This window comes from Macrosteles quadrilineatus, unplaced genomic scaffold (genome assembly GCF_028750875.1).
Source record: "Macrosteles quadrilineatus isolate MER2022 unplaced genomic scaffold, UCM_ALF_1.0 Scaffold_8__2_contigs__length_117827958, whole genome shotgun sequence".
In the NCBI taxonomy this organism is placed as follows: Eukaryota; Metazoa; Arthropoda; class Insecta; order Hemiptera; family Cicadellidae; genus Macrosteles; species Macrosteles quadrilineatus.
In genome coordinates, this window is record NW_026542601.1 from 10,318,567 (window position 1) to 10,336,660 (window position 18,094).

General features: G+C 35.3%; 1 protein-coding gene across 1 annotated transcript; it reads left to right on the forward strand.

The window, feature by feature from the left end:
• Positions 1-15: 15 nt before the first annotated feature.
• On the forward strand, positions 16-18,031 carry LOC128999568 (diphthine methyltransferase). Its single transcript, XM_054426140.1, has 8 exons — positions 16-215; positions 7,473-7,699; positions 10,290-10,425; positions 11,273-11,446; positions 12,512-12,601; positions 13,816-13,951; positions 14,637-14,803; positions 17,904-18,031. The coding sequence occupies exons 2-8, from the start codon at positions 7,508-7,510 to the stop codon at positions 18,029-18,031; spliced, it is 1,023 nt and encodes a 340-aa protein (XP_054282115.1). The 5' UTR covers positions 16-215; positions 7,473-7,507.
• Positions 18,032-18,094: the final 63 nt, after the last annotated feature.

Consider the following 18,094-nt stretch of genomic DNA (forward strand, 5'->3'; position numbering starts at 1 on the left):
ATAACGATTAGACTACCAGACTAGGCCTAATAGTATTATGTTATTTTTTTCTTAATGTAACAATCCTGATTAAATACCTTTTGACACATTTATTCTAAGCTTACTCGGTTCCTTTCAAAACTAACTGCAAATTACTGAGGTAACTAATTTGTATGTAACAAACGAACTTCAGCAAAAGTTTGGGAGACATCAGCAACACCACCTTCTAGATTGAGGTTAGTTCTCTGCATTTTAGCCTTAGCAATAAGCCCAGTTATAAATTAGGCCTACATTCTGATTACTAAACACTTAGTTATTTAACTAAAGCAATATACTTAGAAACATATAAAAAAAAAAAAAACAAGATCACAGATTAATGATGATATATAAACCCTATCAAAGGGAGATTAACCGATAAAGCCCAGTTAGCAGGCATATATCTATCGGCTGCACTTTTTTAGGTCTTAGACTCGCTCGAATGATCGCTATATCGCTTGTTCGATTGTTTCATTCGAACAAGGTCAAGGTTAACCTACCAACCTAACTTACCAAACGATATATCGAATGAAACAATTGATATTGATCGATATTTTCATTCAAATGAGTGTAGGACCTAAAGTAAAGTGCAGCCTATCTATCTATCCCTCTTGTAGGCCTGTTTAAACCTCAAACACATTAATCATTAAACCTTCCCAGTAACTTGTCGTCATTTAATCTTTAAATGATGCCTGAGCCCTATATCCATTTTACTAGACTCTAAAACCATAAAATTGGAACTGCTGAACCAGCTTCATATGCAAGCAGCACAATTAATTCAATATAAGGTAGTTATGGCCAAAGACTGCCTTCTATTTTACTTTAACCTAGAGCATGCTTAGAAGAAAATGGTTTTACAACCTTTTACTTACAGTAGACTCCCTCTAATCCGGACTCCTCGGGACTGAGGCCAGTCCGGATAAACGGTTTTTCCGGTTAAACCGACGACTTAAATTTAGGAGAGCATTGTCTAGACAAGTGATCACTGGTCTGAAATCTTTCCCAAAAGATCAGTCTTTTCAGTACCGCCCACTTCCTGCCGATCTAGTCCGGTTAAACCGATGTGCTGATAAAAATTGTCCGGTTAAAGAGAGGGTTAAAGAACCCTAGACTGCCAGCTCTAGGGTTAAAAGTTAACTTATTTATCATCAATTAGGTACTCTGTTACAACTGCCGACACCAAACTTGCTGAAGTGTTGCAGGCCTTGTCATCATTGTTTCCATACGCGGGATTATTATCCCATAAACGGGATTTTTAGAGCATGAGCGGGATGAAAATGGTACGCGGGATAAAACGGGATTTTTGGCTATGACGTCTGTTTTTATTTTTTATGCTTTATTTTAGTGAACAACTACAACCCCAATTGATAAAATTACTGTAACAAAATATAATAGCCTAGCAATGTTTAAACACAATATGTCTAATATAACGCTCAGAATGTAACAATAAAATCATGCAGGATAAAACGGGACTTTCATTATAAAAAAGCGGGATTAAACGGGTCTGGACCCAGTGAGCGGGATTATTCTTTTGGTCAAGTGGAGACACTGTTTGTCATCTCTGTGCCCTATGCTATCTAATTTTAGAAATCATTGAGCTTCTCTAGTTTTTAACTATGTTGAAATTTCACTAATAGGTAGCCTAAGTTAGTTGGCCTAGGTCTACTCGGTTCATCACTCATGAACTAGGCTGGCCTAAATGCATACAGCTAGACAACTTGTAAGCTGCCTATTACCTCTACATACCCTAGCTTACAAAGCTAACTTCTAACTTATCTCTCAGTCAGTTTTTTACCCCATTTAATTTTTTACTTAATGTTCTTTAAATAAATGTTAGTAGGCCTACAGTTGGCTTATTTGTATTTAAAGCATCTAAGTTAAATTAAACATAGCCTAACTAAACTTATTTAGTTTTGTCCTCCTTATTGATTCAGCTGAAGACAATTTTAATGATAGTTCTGCCCGCTGCCGCTAGGGGTGTGTTTTTGTTAACATTTAGTTTCTTTTATGGATAAAAATCTACTTGCCAGAAGGTGTCAAATTAGTTGTTTTATGTTGTACGTGTTTCTGGCTTCCTACAGCTTATCTTCAGCATCATTCATTTTAAGCTATAACTTATCTATAGCCTACCTATAAAATGAAAAGCCCTCACTGACTGACTGACTCACTCATCACTAATTCTCCTACTTCCCATTTACCTAGGGAGGCTGAAATTTGGTACACTGATTGATTCTTTTGGCATTAAGGAAATTAACTACCGGTGGTTTTTATTCTGATCAGACTGTCGGGCTCCGTCCCAGTGGCTCTGGAGTTTCCCATGTTAACCTTGGGGATAAACATTTTATCTGTTAAATGATCTTGTAGCTTTTCATCTTTGTGTGTGTATGTAAGTATCTGCAAATATTTGACAACATGCTTAATGTGATTTATTTTAAATAGCCTAGATATGAATGTTGCTGAGAAGCTTTAAACATACACCATGAAACATTACTAAAACACTAGCTTGCCTTCTTATTTTATAACCAAAAAGAAAAGTCACAAATCACAAAATTAACACTAAAATTAGATAAGCAAAACTTTGCTGACACTAGCACTCAGTGTCACCAATGTAAACTAGTTAGGTCTAAAAAATAATCTTGAAATTATACAATGGGATGAAAGTTTACTAGTGTATTCTGTCTTTCTGGTTAAATTGAGTTAAATTGTTATTTGTGTTTTAAAAGATGGAGAGTTGTCAGAAATGTAAGTGAATCCAAGAGCTTTACAGGTATGCCTCACCAATTTTGCATCTGGTATAAAATAAGTTTGTAAAATTTTAAGATACATTTTTAATTTTTACCATCAACAAATTAAAAAGCTATTTTAAATGTGCTTAATTCAAGCCTTTCAATAATTCAGCTGGTGACAAAAGTGTTCAAAATTACTTCAAATTGTACTCTTTCATCGGGATGAGCATCAACAGTCAATGTTTTTGAAAATCAATGTTTTTGGCCAAGTATTGAAATTTAGATGTTTTCCATGACTGAATTGTATTAGTTTTAGGTCAATTAGCTGTAGAAGTAGCCTTCCGGTACAGAGAACTGACAAAAAACTGAAAAAAAAACATTGATGTTTTAGCCTCAAAAACATTCATGTTTTCGCTATGATGTCATACAAATATATATTGTAATGTGCTATTATTATAAATATTAAATGTGCTAATATTTTGGTTTAATTGGTCATTGATTTGGAAATATTTCTTCAACTCACAAGATTTATTTGAAATGCATTGGTCTAGTTTCAGTGTTGCCTCATACATAAATTAGGTTAAAAGTTAGTTTATTAATACTAAATTAATAACTTATATCCTTACAAAACCTCAATTGATCCCGCTTTGGGAAACGGATCAGCCTAATTAACTAATATGGGTTAAGGTTTAGGCCTACTGGTCCCAAAATAGTCTACATAGTAAGCATATTGTTATTAATACCAAGCAAGATGAACAAGTAAATGGGTGTATTTTAACCCAAATATAAACCGAGAATGAATGTAGAATGGAGTGAGATGACTCTTGTAGTTTTGTTACTGACAATGCCCAGTTGTTTCTTTAGTCAATACAGTTCATTAACAGCCCAATGAACAGCTGGGTCCAGTTGTGATCCACTAAAAATCTACAGAGTTTTACAATTGAACCGGCAATATTCTTTACTAGGTGAGCGTAACCACTCAGCTCCCCAGCTACACCTGTGTGAAAATAAACTTACTTAAAAATGTATTTCAGGGCCATGCCGTCCGAGTATGACAAGATGATGTTAGACGATGACCAAGCGACGCTGGACTTGCTGACAGCTCGAGGTATTATCCACCTGCCGCCCGGTCACTCCAAGTATGCTCAGCTGCTGGCTGTCATAGAGGAGATGGGACGAGACATCCGACCGACCTATGCCGGCAGCAAGTCATCTGCTGAGCGACTCAAGCGAGGCATTGTCCATGCGAGGGTGCTGGTGCGCGAGTGCCTTCTGGAGACGGAGAGGAGTGCGGCCCGTAACTAGTGAGATGGCAAAAGAGTGACAACTGTGTTGTGCAAGAGGTTTTTACAAAAGTATTCTCTTTGGTTGTGTAAAAAAAGTTTTGTAACATCAGCTGGTCATCAAGCCCCCTTAATGTGGTAATTTATCATCTTTCAATAATAATAAGTTACTAATTTAGTGTAGGCTACCTTTTTGCTTTCTTGGTTTTAATTTTTTGGTTTTAAGTCAATTAAACGCTCAAAAGTTCAATTGATTTGTTATGCTAAGTGTTGTCCATTAAGTGTTTCAAACTTGTTTTAAATATCCAAGATTTTAAATATCGATAGACCATACATATATCTAAACAAGTTTCAACCTATTTAGTCTAACTCTTTTTATTCTTTGCTAGAAATTTTAAACAACGGTACACACACTATATTGATTTTGTAATCCTGTATGGGCGAAGGGTTTTCTTGAGATTTCATAGGCCTACAACAAATACATACAACTCCCTGCGCTGTTATATTTACTTATATTTTAACTTTGACTATGAGTAGAAGAAACTAGACTATATTTCTATTGAATATGCTAATTTTTTGAAAGTACAAAACGTATTGTCAGTTAAGTTATTGAATCTTTTATGTCATATGAACTATAAAATTAACAAAAACATAAAAAAATGCTCGACAATGTTATTGTTAAATGTAAATTGGCTAAAGCTGCTTCGTGTATCTACTTCATCCAAATGTCTATGGACATATTTATAAAAATTTGGAAAATGAATTATAAATAACAAACATTTACAAGGGCCTTATGGGTTGCCATGTTAGTGACAACGTATAAAAGAAAAAAATCAAAACAAATGGAATAAATTCAAATCACTTGTTTTATTTTACAGCATGGGGAGTGAAAATAGAGAAGTTTGCACAATACATGTTTTTGGTTGAGTTTTCAACTACGGGGCGACTTCTAGTATTAGGCTACTCAAAAATCAAATGGTTATTTTGAGACTTTGCTGTGCATTTGCTTCGTGTGGTTTTTGATTATTAAATACAATCACACGTACCAAATATTGCTCATTTGATAGTCAAGATAACATTAACCCAGCTCTGAATTAATATAATGCTTTATGTTACATGACTGGCTTTAATTAGCCTACATGTATTATTATGTGACCAGCTGATATTTTATACCTACCCAAAATGTGATGAACGAGCTTGGAACATTTGAAATTGAAGTTTGAATATTTTAAGAACACAAGTAATTTAATATCTTTTTAAGGGCAGACGAGTTTACCTGGCCCAAGTTGAAGGTTCAAACCTTAAAACAAAGAGAAAGATTGGTTCATAAACTTGACCCGAAAATTGTTTGAACCAGCTTTATGAATTATCAGTAGGCCTACAATCAATAGCTACAAAACAATTCAATAGCTAAGTATAGAACAAAGTTAAACCTTTCTATAAAAAATTTACCACTTCATAAAAAACCCTAGAGCCTATTGTAGTATAACCATGATTTACTAAGGGTTTATGTAATGATATGTTGTATTAAATTCTACTGTTCCTTTAGCACGTACAAAGTTTGTTTTTATATAACGGTACTGCCAGCATTTGAGTCATATCTGTATTTCCTATTTAACTTAGCTTAAGATTAGGAAATAAGCCTTAATAGTTATTGATAATTGCATTGGTTGTGAATGATTTACTTGAATGCCTTATTTGGCATCTGTAATTCCAAACTTGCATTAAATTACAATATTTTGGTACTAAATATGCGATCATTCAGTATCATCGAGGTTGTAGTGTTTTAGTACTAAAAACAAAATTTGTTTTGGTATTTCATTTCTATTATGTTTCTCTTATATCTTAGAACAATTTAAGAACAATCAATATACAGACAAATAGAAGTTAGATACAAAGAAATACAATGGTATGCTCAGATGTAAAGTATTGTATTGATTAAACAATTTTAACTTTGTATAATTAATATACAAAATACTATTTAGTAAAAAAATGTAGTCCAGTGTGTGATTTTGAGAACATTATTATGTGTTTTCATTGTGTTCATTATGATGCAAGTGTGTAACTACCTTTTGCGTACCGTACATATGATTATAGACGATGTATGTCTGCCTTACATAATGTTACTGCAAAGACTAGATATATATATATTTCTAAAGATTCAGTATTCATTAAAATATAAGAGACTGTTTTGTACTTAGGGTTTTGGGTTTTTATACTCAGCTCATGTATTTTGGAACTTTTACGATGGTGTAATGTATATTTTATAAATAAAGATGTTTTAATTTGTACTGGTTTTTTGGCTTTTAACCCTTACCATAGACTAACCAACACAAGTTAGTAAAAAACACTGATTTAGTGGTTTTTACCAAGAACTAAGCTTATCTCAAAAGACCCTATATACCTTTTCACATACTCATGAAGACAATTTCCAAAATTATAGCCAGGGAAGCATTTTTTACTATAATTAACTAAAAGACCAAAGCTACCAGTAAACCAGTATTACTCACAAACAAGGTATTATGTTTGTTGGGTTTAGCAGATTTACAACTCTGGAAAGAAATTATTTACTAAAAATAACAAAAACTAAAGCAAACAAAGGGACGGATACAATAAAGATCTGGTCCACAGGTATATCTATTCTGACACGTAGATAATTATTTTTGGTTTATTTAAATATTACGTTAATTTGTTTTACATTTTAGCTGTTTAGAGGTTAGAAATCTTCAGTCAAGTCCATCACAATTCAGTTAAAACTAACCATTTAAGTGGCTATTCAGCAAATGCAACAGTACATTTATCACACAAGTAAGATTTTTAAATAAGCTAAAACACTTTTAGAAGGTTTTAATCTGTACCATTAACTTTAGACATAAGTCGACTTCTCTATATAATTTTATATTTCAAAATCTCGGCCCTCTTGATGTGTTTCATGTTGGTGACACTTGTGTGTGCTGATGGTAACTGAATGATTATATTTTATTTTTTTATATTAGAGTACATTTTACATGTGTAGTTATAAATGTGACTAAACAACAACAACAAATTATTGTATGGCATTTATTGGTCAGCGTTCTTTAACACAGACCAAATTCTCCTTTCTGTTTCCTAGATGAATTATCCTACAGCTTTCTCTTCTCTGAACCAGGGCCACTGTATACATATAATTATGTCTAAAAGCGCCTCCAGCACAGAACAGCCTTCACCAAAATTAAAACATACCTTTAAATAATGTTCAGCGGATCCATAAGTAAGAAAAATCGATAAGGTATTATGATTACTCCATGGTTTAATTCCCAGTCTTAATTGACAATTAATTGCTTCATGACAATCAGAGAAAAAATCAGCTTATAGTATGAAAGCTGATCTTCATATGGTATCTTCAGCAAAGGCGAAAATACAAAGTATCTTCACCCAAACTCTTCCTTATACAACTTGTTATTTTTAGGTGAGAAGGTTGATAACAAATTTGTCAGCTGGAACATGGCACAAATCACTACCTTAGTATCGTGGGATACAGAGCTGAGTGCTGACTCTGTAGAGTGGTGTCCATTTCCCTCCAAGCATCAGCTGTTAGTCTGTGGCACTTATCAGCTGATTGAGGGGGAAGATCAGCTGACATCCTCCAGACAAGGCAAACTGCATTTGCTGTCATTTATGGACTCTGAAGTGAAGGTAATCATTTTTGAGTTGTAATTTTATAAAAAGTGAGAGTATTAAATACAGCTCTATTTTTTCTTTTGTTTCAAGAAGCTAGAAAAATTAGATGACCTTAAGGTTCATTTTAATATGTTAACAGTTTTAAGAAAAAGTTAATTTCTTACTTTTAAGTATGTTATGTACACTAACTGTACAGAATTGATAGTCAATATTTATTAAAACAAATAAGTTAATGCCAACTTTTAAGGTTGGTAAAGGTTGACTTTTTAGACCTGTTGTTCAAATAATGTGCCTCAAAATGTGACGCAGCACCAAAATAATGCCTCAAGAAACATTTCATACTGTTCAACAAAACAATAATCCTATACTCTAATACGAGCAATGTTTGCTTGTATGTATGTATGCTTGCTTGCACAAAGATCTCGAAAACGGTTCCGACGATTTTCTTCAAATGTTGTAAATAGTTTAATTCTGGCCTAAAAACGAGTTTACTGCAGTTAGAACTGCCAACAAAAATCTAATTACGTAGAAAAATGAAACTGAAAATCACATTTTTTTTACAATAGTCTTATGGGTTGCTAGGTAACCTTGTTGGCTGAATTAAATAACAAGGAAAAAGTAAACAAAAGACTTGAAGTTGTAGCATGTGTTCATAATAAGCCAACTACCCACAGTATACTAACAAATTACAAATACAGTACAAAAGGAAAAAAAACATTTAGCAAAGATTATACTTAAGATTACTCGATACATTGTAGTCAAGGGTAGCAGTGAGAAGTCTGGGATCTGTTTATGACGATTAGATAAGGGTATGGGCAATCCTAAAATGCTATGGGAAGGGAGGGAAAGAGGTCCGTGACGTAGGAAGTGGTGAAGGAAGTAGTCAAGGCGAGCTGTCCGGAGTGTGGGAACTGTTTATGATGATTGGATAAGGGTATGGGCAATCCTAAAATGCTATGGGAAGGGAGGGAAACAGGCCCGTGACGTAGGAAGTGATGAAGGAAGTAGTAAAGGCGAGCAGTCCGGAGTGTGGGGACTGTTTATTACGATAAGATCAGGGTATCTGCAATCCTAAAATGCTATGGGAAGGGAGGGAAACAGGTCCGCGACGTAGGAAGTGGTGAAGGAAGTAGTCAAGGCGAGTAGCCCGGAGTGTGGGAACTGTTTATGACGATTAGATTAAGGTATCTGCAATCCTAAAATGCTATGGGAAGGAAGGAAAACAGGTCTACGACGTAGGAAGGTGTTAAGGAAGTAGTCAAGGCGAGCTGTCCAGAGTGTGGGAACTGTTTATGACGATTAGATAAAGGTATGGGCAATCCTAAAATGCTATGGGAAGGGAGGGAAACAGGTCCGTGACGTAGGAAGTGGTGAAGGAAGTAGTCAAGGCGAGCTGTCCGGAGTGTGGGAACTGTTTATGACGATTAGATTAAGGTTTCTACAATCCTAAAATGCTATGGGAAGGGAGGAAAACAGGTCCGCGACGTAGGAAGTGGTGAAGGAAGTAGTCAAGGCGAGTAGTCCGGAGCGTGGGAACTGTTTATGACGATTAGATAAGGGTATGGGCAATCCTAAAATGCTATGGAAGGGAGGGAAACAGGTCCGTGACGAAGGAAGTGGTGAAGGAAGTAGTCAAGGTGAGCTGTCTGGAGCGTGGGAACTGTTTATGATGATTGGATTAAGGTATTTGCAATCCAAAAATGCTATGGAAAGGGAGGAAAACAGGTCCGCGACGTAGGAAGTGGTGAAGGAAGTAGTCAAGGCGAGTAGCCGGAGTTTTGGAACTGTTTATGATGATTAGATTAAAGTATTTGCAATCCAAAAATGCTATGGAAAGGGAGGAAAACAGGTCCGCGACGTAGGAATTGGCGAAGGAAGTAGTCAAGGCGAGCTGTCCGTAGTGTGGGAACTGTTTATGACGTTTAGATTAAGGTATCTGCAATTCTGAAATGCTATGGGAAGGGAGGGAAACAGGTCAATGACGTAGGAAATGGTGTAGGACGTAGTAAAGACGAGCTGTCCGGAGTGTGGGAACTGTTAATAACGATTAGATTAAGGTATCTACAATCCTAAAGTGCTATGGAAATGGAGGGAAACAGGTCCATGACGTAGGAAATGGTGTATGACGTAGTAAAGGCGAGCCGTGTGGAGTTTGGGAATGGATCTATGTGTCTCCAATACAGTACTAAGACTGCTTTCAGAGTGGACTAATGATTTTCCCCGAGCAAAGCTCGGTCCCCAGGTACTTATATGAAACAAAGGAAAGTTAGTTTTGCGGCTTGCAAGTTGGAATTGAAGAAAGAGTTGAATCATCAAAACCTAAAACTCTTGTAACTGATCAAGTACTTGGTAACTATTATAAACTATGCATTTTTGTTAATTTTATGTGAATCTATGAACATTTTCAAGTAGAAATTAAAAAATACAAGAGTCCCAAATGTATAGAAGCTCACGAATGGTTAGTGTTTGCCTTCATCCAAAGGTCACTAATTCGATTCTAGACTATTAAAATAAAAAATGCCAATGGCGTAGACACACACAATTAAAATATTAAACAAATGAATTTTTCCACAAGGCTATCTGTAATGACCTACATATTGTTTAGGAACTCTCACTCCTGCAGACTGTTCACATGCCTGCAGTACTCGACTGCAAGTGGGCTCCTCAGCTGATCCAGGATAAAGCTCTGCTGGGTGTCGTCAATGCTGCAGGACAGCTGGTTATCTACAAACTGATTGAAGGTAACATGCTCCTCATGTGGTTAAACAAACAAAAAATGTTGCAGACACTTTCCATAACTGATATGTCAAACTTAAGTTACATTTTTATGATAACTTCTGTTTTATTCAGTGACGGAAAATTTTTGCAATATCACTTTTCAACAACAGAATCTCATCATCACCAAAATGATTTTGAAACAAAGATTCAGTGGTGTAACAGAAGGGCCCACAATGCGGGGGGGCCCGGGAGCTGAGAGGGCCCGCAAACCGGTGTGCGGGAACTGGTGAGCAGAGAGGCCCGTGAGACGAGTAGGGTCGAAAAATTGAAGTTCATTCTTATTGAAATGTATTAACAATAATTCAATAAAAAGGGGGGGAGGGCGTTTGATTTTGTTGTATCGGTTGTCTAAAAATAACTCATTGAAGGGGCCCAAAAAATAAGTTTGCAGGGGGGCCCTACAAAATCTGTTACGCCACTGCAAAGATTTGTAATGTTTTCAAAGTGTATAGTGGTGTGTCTGTTTCCATGTATGAAGTTGAATAATGGTCAGTGATAGGTTTTGTATATTCTATAATATTAAAATTCTAAAAGTGAATTGTAATGTGTTGTAACAAGGTATTTTTTTTTTGCATAATAAATTTATCAAAGGAAAATGCGAAAAAACTAAAACAACATTATAATTGTGGCTGCAGTTTTACTTAGTTGTTTGTATTTTAAACTGCAGACTATCATAGTTTTTTCTCGAAACACATCGTCTGCTTGAATCATCTTCTCAAAATGTTTAACTTTACAAACACGTTGATTCCTCTACAACGACTTTTGAAGGATGCTTTTTCAATTTAACTACTACCAAATCTTCGATTATAGGAGATGAAACATTACCAGCCAAGCTCGTAGAGGAACTCAGCATTAATCTACCTAGCGCAGAAGACAAAGGAGAGGTCCTGGCTTTGGCTCTGGATTGGTCTGTGAGTTGTGACGTGAGGATTTCTGTCAGTGACTCAAAAGGTCGGATATCCATCTTCTGTCTGGACACTGCAGGTTGGTCAACTATGACAAACTAAACCTTGCTTGGACAAAAAAAACTGACTGCTTTAAGGTCGATTCACACACATCAGTTACGGCACGTCACAGTAAAGTCACTTCAGGACGTCACAGTTAACAAAAATATTCTTTGATGGATTTTCTATTGCGCTATCTACACTCATCCGTTGCAGTCCCGTCAGTCACTCTGCTGGCATCCGTCAGTCAATTTCAGATTTCTTTCCAACGATACTTTTTGATTCTTCGGACGCCTGACGGAACTGTTTAAGGTTAGAAAATAGTGTTATTGTTATTTAAACGGTTGCGTTTGTATTTTGAGTACTGTTTGTAACAATAAACAAGATGGACAATGATAATTTAATAGAATATAGGTTTAAAATTTAAATTTTTTGACTGTAAATTACTGTAAATATTAGAGACGGAAGACTGACTGAAACCAACTGACGGACAATTGACTGAGAAATTGCGGATGCAACTGTGACTGGACTGTAACTGGACTGCAACTGGACTGTAACGGAACTGTGACTGGACTGATGTGTGTGAATCGACCTTTACCCATGCTTTACAACATTGACGACGCTGAAGACTGAAGAGAATAATGTGGTTTTTAAAATCTACTTTAGGAAACACTACTTATTTAAAACAACACTAAATTTTACCACTTGGTTTAACAATATTTTATTTAGTTTGATTTAATCAGGCATATTGTCATAGAATAAACTTAATAACTTGATCGAACGGTGACTAAAGTAAGTTGAGCAAATGAAAACCTTCTGGATTTTTTGTTGCCATGAAAATAAATCAGTATTTATTTATCAGTAAAAGCTCCGCCTAGAAACTTTGGGCTGTGCAGGAGCAGGACATAGCAAGAGGGAATTTTAAGAACTTGAATAGGTTGACGGTTTTGCAATCTACCTTTGTGTAAAATTTCAACTTAGTGGGTTCAAAAGTCTTAAAGTTCACTTGGAACAAAATATAACTTCACAATGATAACTTTTACTTGTATTATTAGATGTAAAATTTCAGAAACCGCTCAGAAAAAAGCAAATATTTGTTTTCCAGGTCTAAAATTGGAACACAACTGGACAGCCCATGAATATGAAGCTTGGACAGTTCATATAGACCGTTTTTGTCCAAATACTATTTATACAGGTTAGTGATTGTCATATAATCTCTTTAAAACTAAATTGTGTTGGGCTAGGTTTGCTTTCGTAACCATTCTCATTATCAATTGAGATGGGGACGCCCCCTAGGTGTGTTTTTACCTAACCCATTATGATCGTGAAGGTTGGAGTGATATGATCTGTGTAGCTTTGTTACTGACTGAGATCAGCTGTTTCATTAGCCAGGATTATTTATTTATTTAGAGCCAAAAGATCAAGGATCCAGTTTCAAACCATGTATTGCTACTGACTAGTAACTTTTAAGGATCGAACCGGCCAACCTTTTGATTGCTAGGCGAGCGAGCACTATAACCTTTCAGCTACCCAGCCAGTTAAATTCCGTTAGTATTACCTTAAGAGTCTGATTTTCTATTTTTGTTTTGTACCATTTAGAGTTGAAATTTCATTGTCAACTAGTGATTGGTCCATGGGAAGATTGATACTTGATTTTGTAGGAGGGATCAATGTTTTTCTATCGATGTTCGATGTTTTTCCATCGATGTTTGATGTTTTTACATTGATTGTAGGACACGGATGTTTTATCGAACATCGATGTTTTTTCTAACCATCAAAATAAATATCGGCATTTTTTTTTTACTAAATGTACTAGTTTTTTAATTAAAATTTGAATTTTGGTCTTAGAAAGGAAATTTGTGTAATCATTCTATTGAAAGGCTGATGAAATATCTAATTCAAAAATATCGCACACTGGACTAGACTTAGAGAAAATTGAGGTAAAATATGTACATTTTGAATGTGCGTTCCTAATCCGGCCAGAAAAAATTTCAATTGTAATAAATTTCAGAGGAAGCACTCCCTGCTTCAGCATAATAAATTAAGACCGGTAATTCGTCTTGCGAATGTGACAAAGAAACTTCCAATCCAAAATGTCAATCTAATAGCTACGTTAATTAGAACCTGTACTGAGACAGAGATCAGACAAAAAACTGAAATTTAAAAAAACATCAATTATCGATGTGTTTGTGAAAAACATCGATGTTTTCACTACGATGTTATCGGTACATCGATGGTGAACATCATAAATTTTTCCTATGGATGCTCATCCCTATTTTGTAGTAGCGGTAATGTCAGATTATAAATGTCAAGACAAAATCAACTGGATGATATTGTATTTACTACCATCCTTAATACCTACCTGACAGCAAAAATATCTATATGTAACAAGTAGCTCTTATGTTTCAGGCGGAGATGACGCCAAGTTAAGGGCGTATGATCTAAGAACAGACCTTCACTCAGCAAAGCTTACCTCCACTCGACATTCTGCCGGAGTTACAAGCTTCGCTCAGTCAAGCCAGGAACATCAACTATTGTCTGGAAGGTATGATTGTTTCATATTTTAGAAGGAAATTATATTATAAGCACAGGGGTACACTAAAATGTTATCAAAAACCAGTTTGATTTTAATCAATTTTGTAATTTAAAAAATCTGTTTATTGTATTTACAGGTCGCAGGTAATTTATGGAGGAAAATAAAATTTTGAAATGTCTATGGATAAGAAATAGACAGATCGGCTAGTCCTTGATACAGAACTTTGATTAACAGCATAATGATTTAGGACAGCTGAATACAGTGTCAAACCACAAAAAGTTATCACGACTTAGCAGGATTGAACCAGAAACTTTGGTATTACCATTTGAAAACCCAAATATCAATTAAGTACCTTAAAATGACTCATTTACTTGTATAAAAAAAGTTAAATGATATACTGTACAACAAAGAGGTTTTTACTGAAGACCCTTTTTGGAACCATACTGGAGGTTTTATTAACATATTTTTTTTCTATAACCTATACTTATGTTGCATTGTTAACTGTCTTAGTTGAATCTACTGAAATTTTCTTATCCAACCGTATACAACTGTGGTTTTTGAACATTCTAATTCAGATTGTAATTTGAGGTTGTTCAAGTCTAGAATTCCAGACTGAGCAGCCAATTATGTTTTTACCCATCACTACTGTTTTTGCTGTGTCCTGATCATAACATTTACTTTATCCGCTGTGTAGCTATGACGAGCACATACTACAGTGGGACACTCGACGTATGCAGCGACCTGTTCACTCGGTACACACAGGAGGGGGTGTGTGGCGGATGAGGTTTAACACTACAGAGGACATGCTACTGGCTGCCTGTATGTACGATGGCTTCCACATATATGACAAGGACCTTACAGGTACTATCAGTCTAGATGTAAAGCCTTGTATTAGTTTGTGAATACCGGGAAGCAGTGATTTCAGATAATAGGTGCCAGACGATACCGCCCCTTGCGTTTGAGGCAAGCTATTTTTTGTCTACACTTCTCCTTTGAACGTATTAAGCTGATTTCAATGTTTGAGTTGTCAAAAATTCTCCGAACTTTTATTTTGTACTAAAACTATGATGGATTCTCCTGACCAACAATTTACCGAATAAAGGATTATAATATGGTACCTGTGCTACTGTCGGAATGGTCCATTAGTGTAAAACTGTTTCATGCTGCTATTTACAATGAGGGATTTTTAATGTTAATTTTCCTCAGGTTAAAACAACTTAAGTTGACTCCTAAAACGGATTGTTCCAACATTAAGACAAGTAACACTATCCTTTCTTGTAGGAAAATGTTTCATATTCATTTTTTTTTTATCATCAAGAGCTTGAATTCCCTCAAAGATTGGATGTCACATTTTGTTCAAACTTTGTGCCAAATAGCTGGTTGTCGAGTAATTGTATTTTAAATACTTGGTTGTTAGCACAGACACAAGTGTTAGTGATACATGCTGTAATAATCGTACACATGATTAGGCTATACTACTTATCCAACCCATCAAAACTCAAACTCTTTATTTGCCATAAAAAACATTACAAATTTGAGCATAGCTCATGTAACAGATGGCATGTCAATTATAACTAGAGTGTAAATTAATTGTTAAAAATCAAATATAATGGATAAGATATATATAGTCTAACAAAAAAGAGAATATATACAGTACAACCCCTGACTCAGGCAGATGTGCTCATTTAAAAAAAAAATCATCCACTTTATAAGGACATGTTGCAGCTAGATGAGTTTCCAGTTTTTTTTAAATGTGTTAGTTTTTTTTTTTTAGTGAATTTCCCCTATAGGGAATAAGCTATTACCGTAGTACTCATGGTAAGACCTGGACGCGGGACCGATTTACTTGTTCGTTTTGAGGTCCCTAGAGACAAAAAACACCATCCGTTCAAATTCATATATATATATTTATATATGTGTCCGTTAGCGCGATAACTCGAGCAAAAATCATCCGATTTTGATGAAATTTGGTACAAACGTGTAAAACTACGTTTATTCGAACGAGTTCGCAAACCAGCATGATTGGACTATGGGAACAGGGGTTTATGGGGTAAAAATTGGTTTTTCCCATTTTTTAGCCTAAAAACTTAAAATTTAGCAGTTTCTTTCCAAACCATTTTGTAGAGCTTAAAAAAACAAATAATTTAGTATTATTGAAGCGTTAATATGCGCCTATGGTTACGGAGAAAATTCCAAAAATCTGTATATTTAAAATTCCCATGTTATTCTTATGGAGAATAAGTAAACTGTTGTATAGTTTGCTTGTTTATGAACATATTTTGATCAAATTTGGAAAATGCATTAATTTCATACTAAACTATTACATTTTACAAAAAAAAACACCTTTTTACCCTCCCTGTTGCAGCAAACCTAAGTACTCGTTAAACTAATGTTATTTAAATAGGGAATAAATGTGATATTTTTAAGGAGACATTTTAGTGTAAATCCTATCAGGTAAATGGAAATTCGCTTAGTCTGCAGGTTTGCTGCGGCGGGGGTATTTTATCTCTTGTGGAAGGTAATTAAATAGTTTAATTGCCATGTAATATGGACCCTTCTCCAAAAGGGACAATCTATGTTTAGGGTACCGCAGAGTGTCTGTGTTTCTTGAACCCTGAGTCCCCAGACTGTTATTTGAAAAATATTGTTGATGTTTTTTTAAAGAATTTTGGAACTTCAAAAATATAAAGAGCTGGTACAGTTAATAGTTTATAATTTTTGAAATATTGTTTACATGATTTTCTAAATTTTAGTTTAAACATTGCTCGAATGGCCTCTTTTTGTAAATTGAATACCTTGTCAATTGAATACCTTGTCAATTACTGATGTTCCACCCCAAAGGATGATTCTGTACCTAACAATTGATAAAAAATAACCATGATAAACCTGAAGACATGTCTTTATATCTGAGATGTTGGCAATAGTTCTAATAGCATGAAGAGATTTATTAAGTTTTTTTTTTTGTATGGCCAGAATTTGATCATGCCATTTTAAGTTGTCCTGAAGTGTAAAACCTAAAAAGTTCACACTAAGCGAATTTTCACAAAGTTCTTCAGTTGGCATGAGGAATTCCTCATTTATTTGTTTGTTTCTATTGTTAGAAGTGAAAGCTAAGATTTTTGTTTAGGAGCAATTCAAACTAAGACAGTTTTTTGATAGCCAGTCAGATATTTCATGGAGAGTATTTAAAAGCTTTACTTTTGTTATTTGTTTGTTTTGACCCATAATTATTGCTGTAGTGTCGTCTGCAAAAAGGTAAAGTGGAGTATTAATGTTGATTGGTAAATCATTAATTTAATGTACAACAGAAACAATACTGGCCCTAAAATAGATCCCTGCGGCACCCCACAGACAACCTCCCTCCAAGTTGAGGAGTGAGCAATTCTGTCATCATCGAACATTTTAAGCAGCAGTTCGTGGCTGACACAATCAAAAGCCTTGGACAAATCACAGAAAACTCCAAATGTTTTCTGCGATTCATCCAAGGCCCTCAACAAGTCACTCATCAGCTCAAATACTGCCATCTGGGTTGATCTTCCCTGTCTAAAACCGAATTGTTTTTTGTTAACAAGATTATACTTTTCTAAATGAGTGACCATTTGATTTAATAAAATCTTCTCCAAAATTTTTGAAAATGATGGAGAACCCATCACTGACCAAACGATGTAAGTATCACTGCCCATCACTGACAGAAGAAGCCCTTTGGGCGTAGACAAACTTGGCCTAGATCTGATGAAGTGCGACAAGTATTCCCAGGCTAGGGTTTGAAGAGTAAGAGGAGGTTTTTAGTGGGTAGTCTTTGGGTCTTAAACCCATTGGAGTCCCACACCACAGACTAGCCACCTGTGTTCGTAAACATATTTTCCCACCTCTTTCTCTACCAAAAAATAAATAAATACAAACGCAAGATCAGTCATTGTGTTTATTGCTTATAAATGTGCATGTGTTGTTCTCCCACCAGCTGTGGCCAGCTACAGAGAGCACAGTAGCATAGCCTATGGAGCACATTGGAGTCATGCAACAACACACAATATCATGGCTACCTGCTCATTCTATGATCACAAGCTCAATGTATCTTGTTGTATCTAACGTTTGTTGAATAAACGTTAATAATTTACATTTTGTCAGTTAATTTCCCACCATTATGTGTCC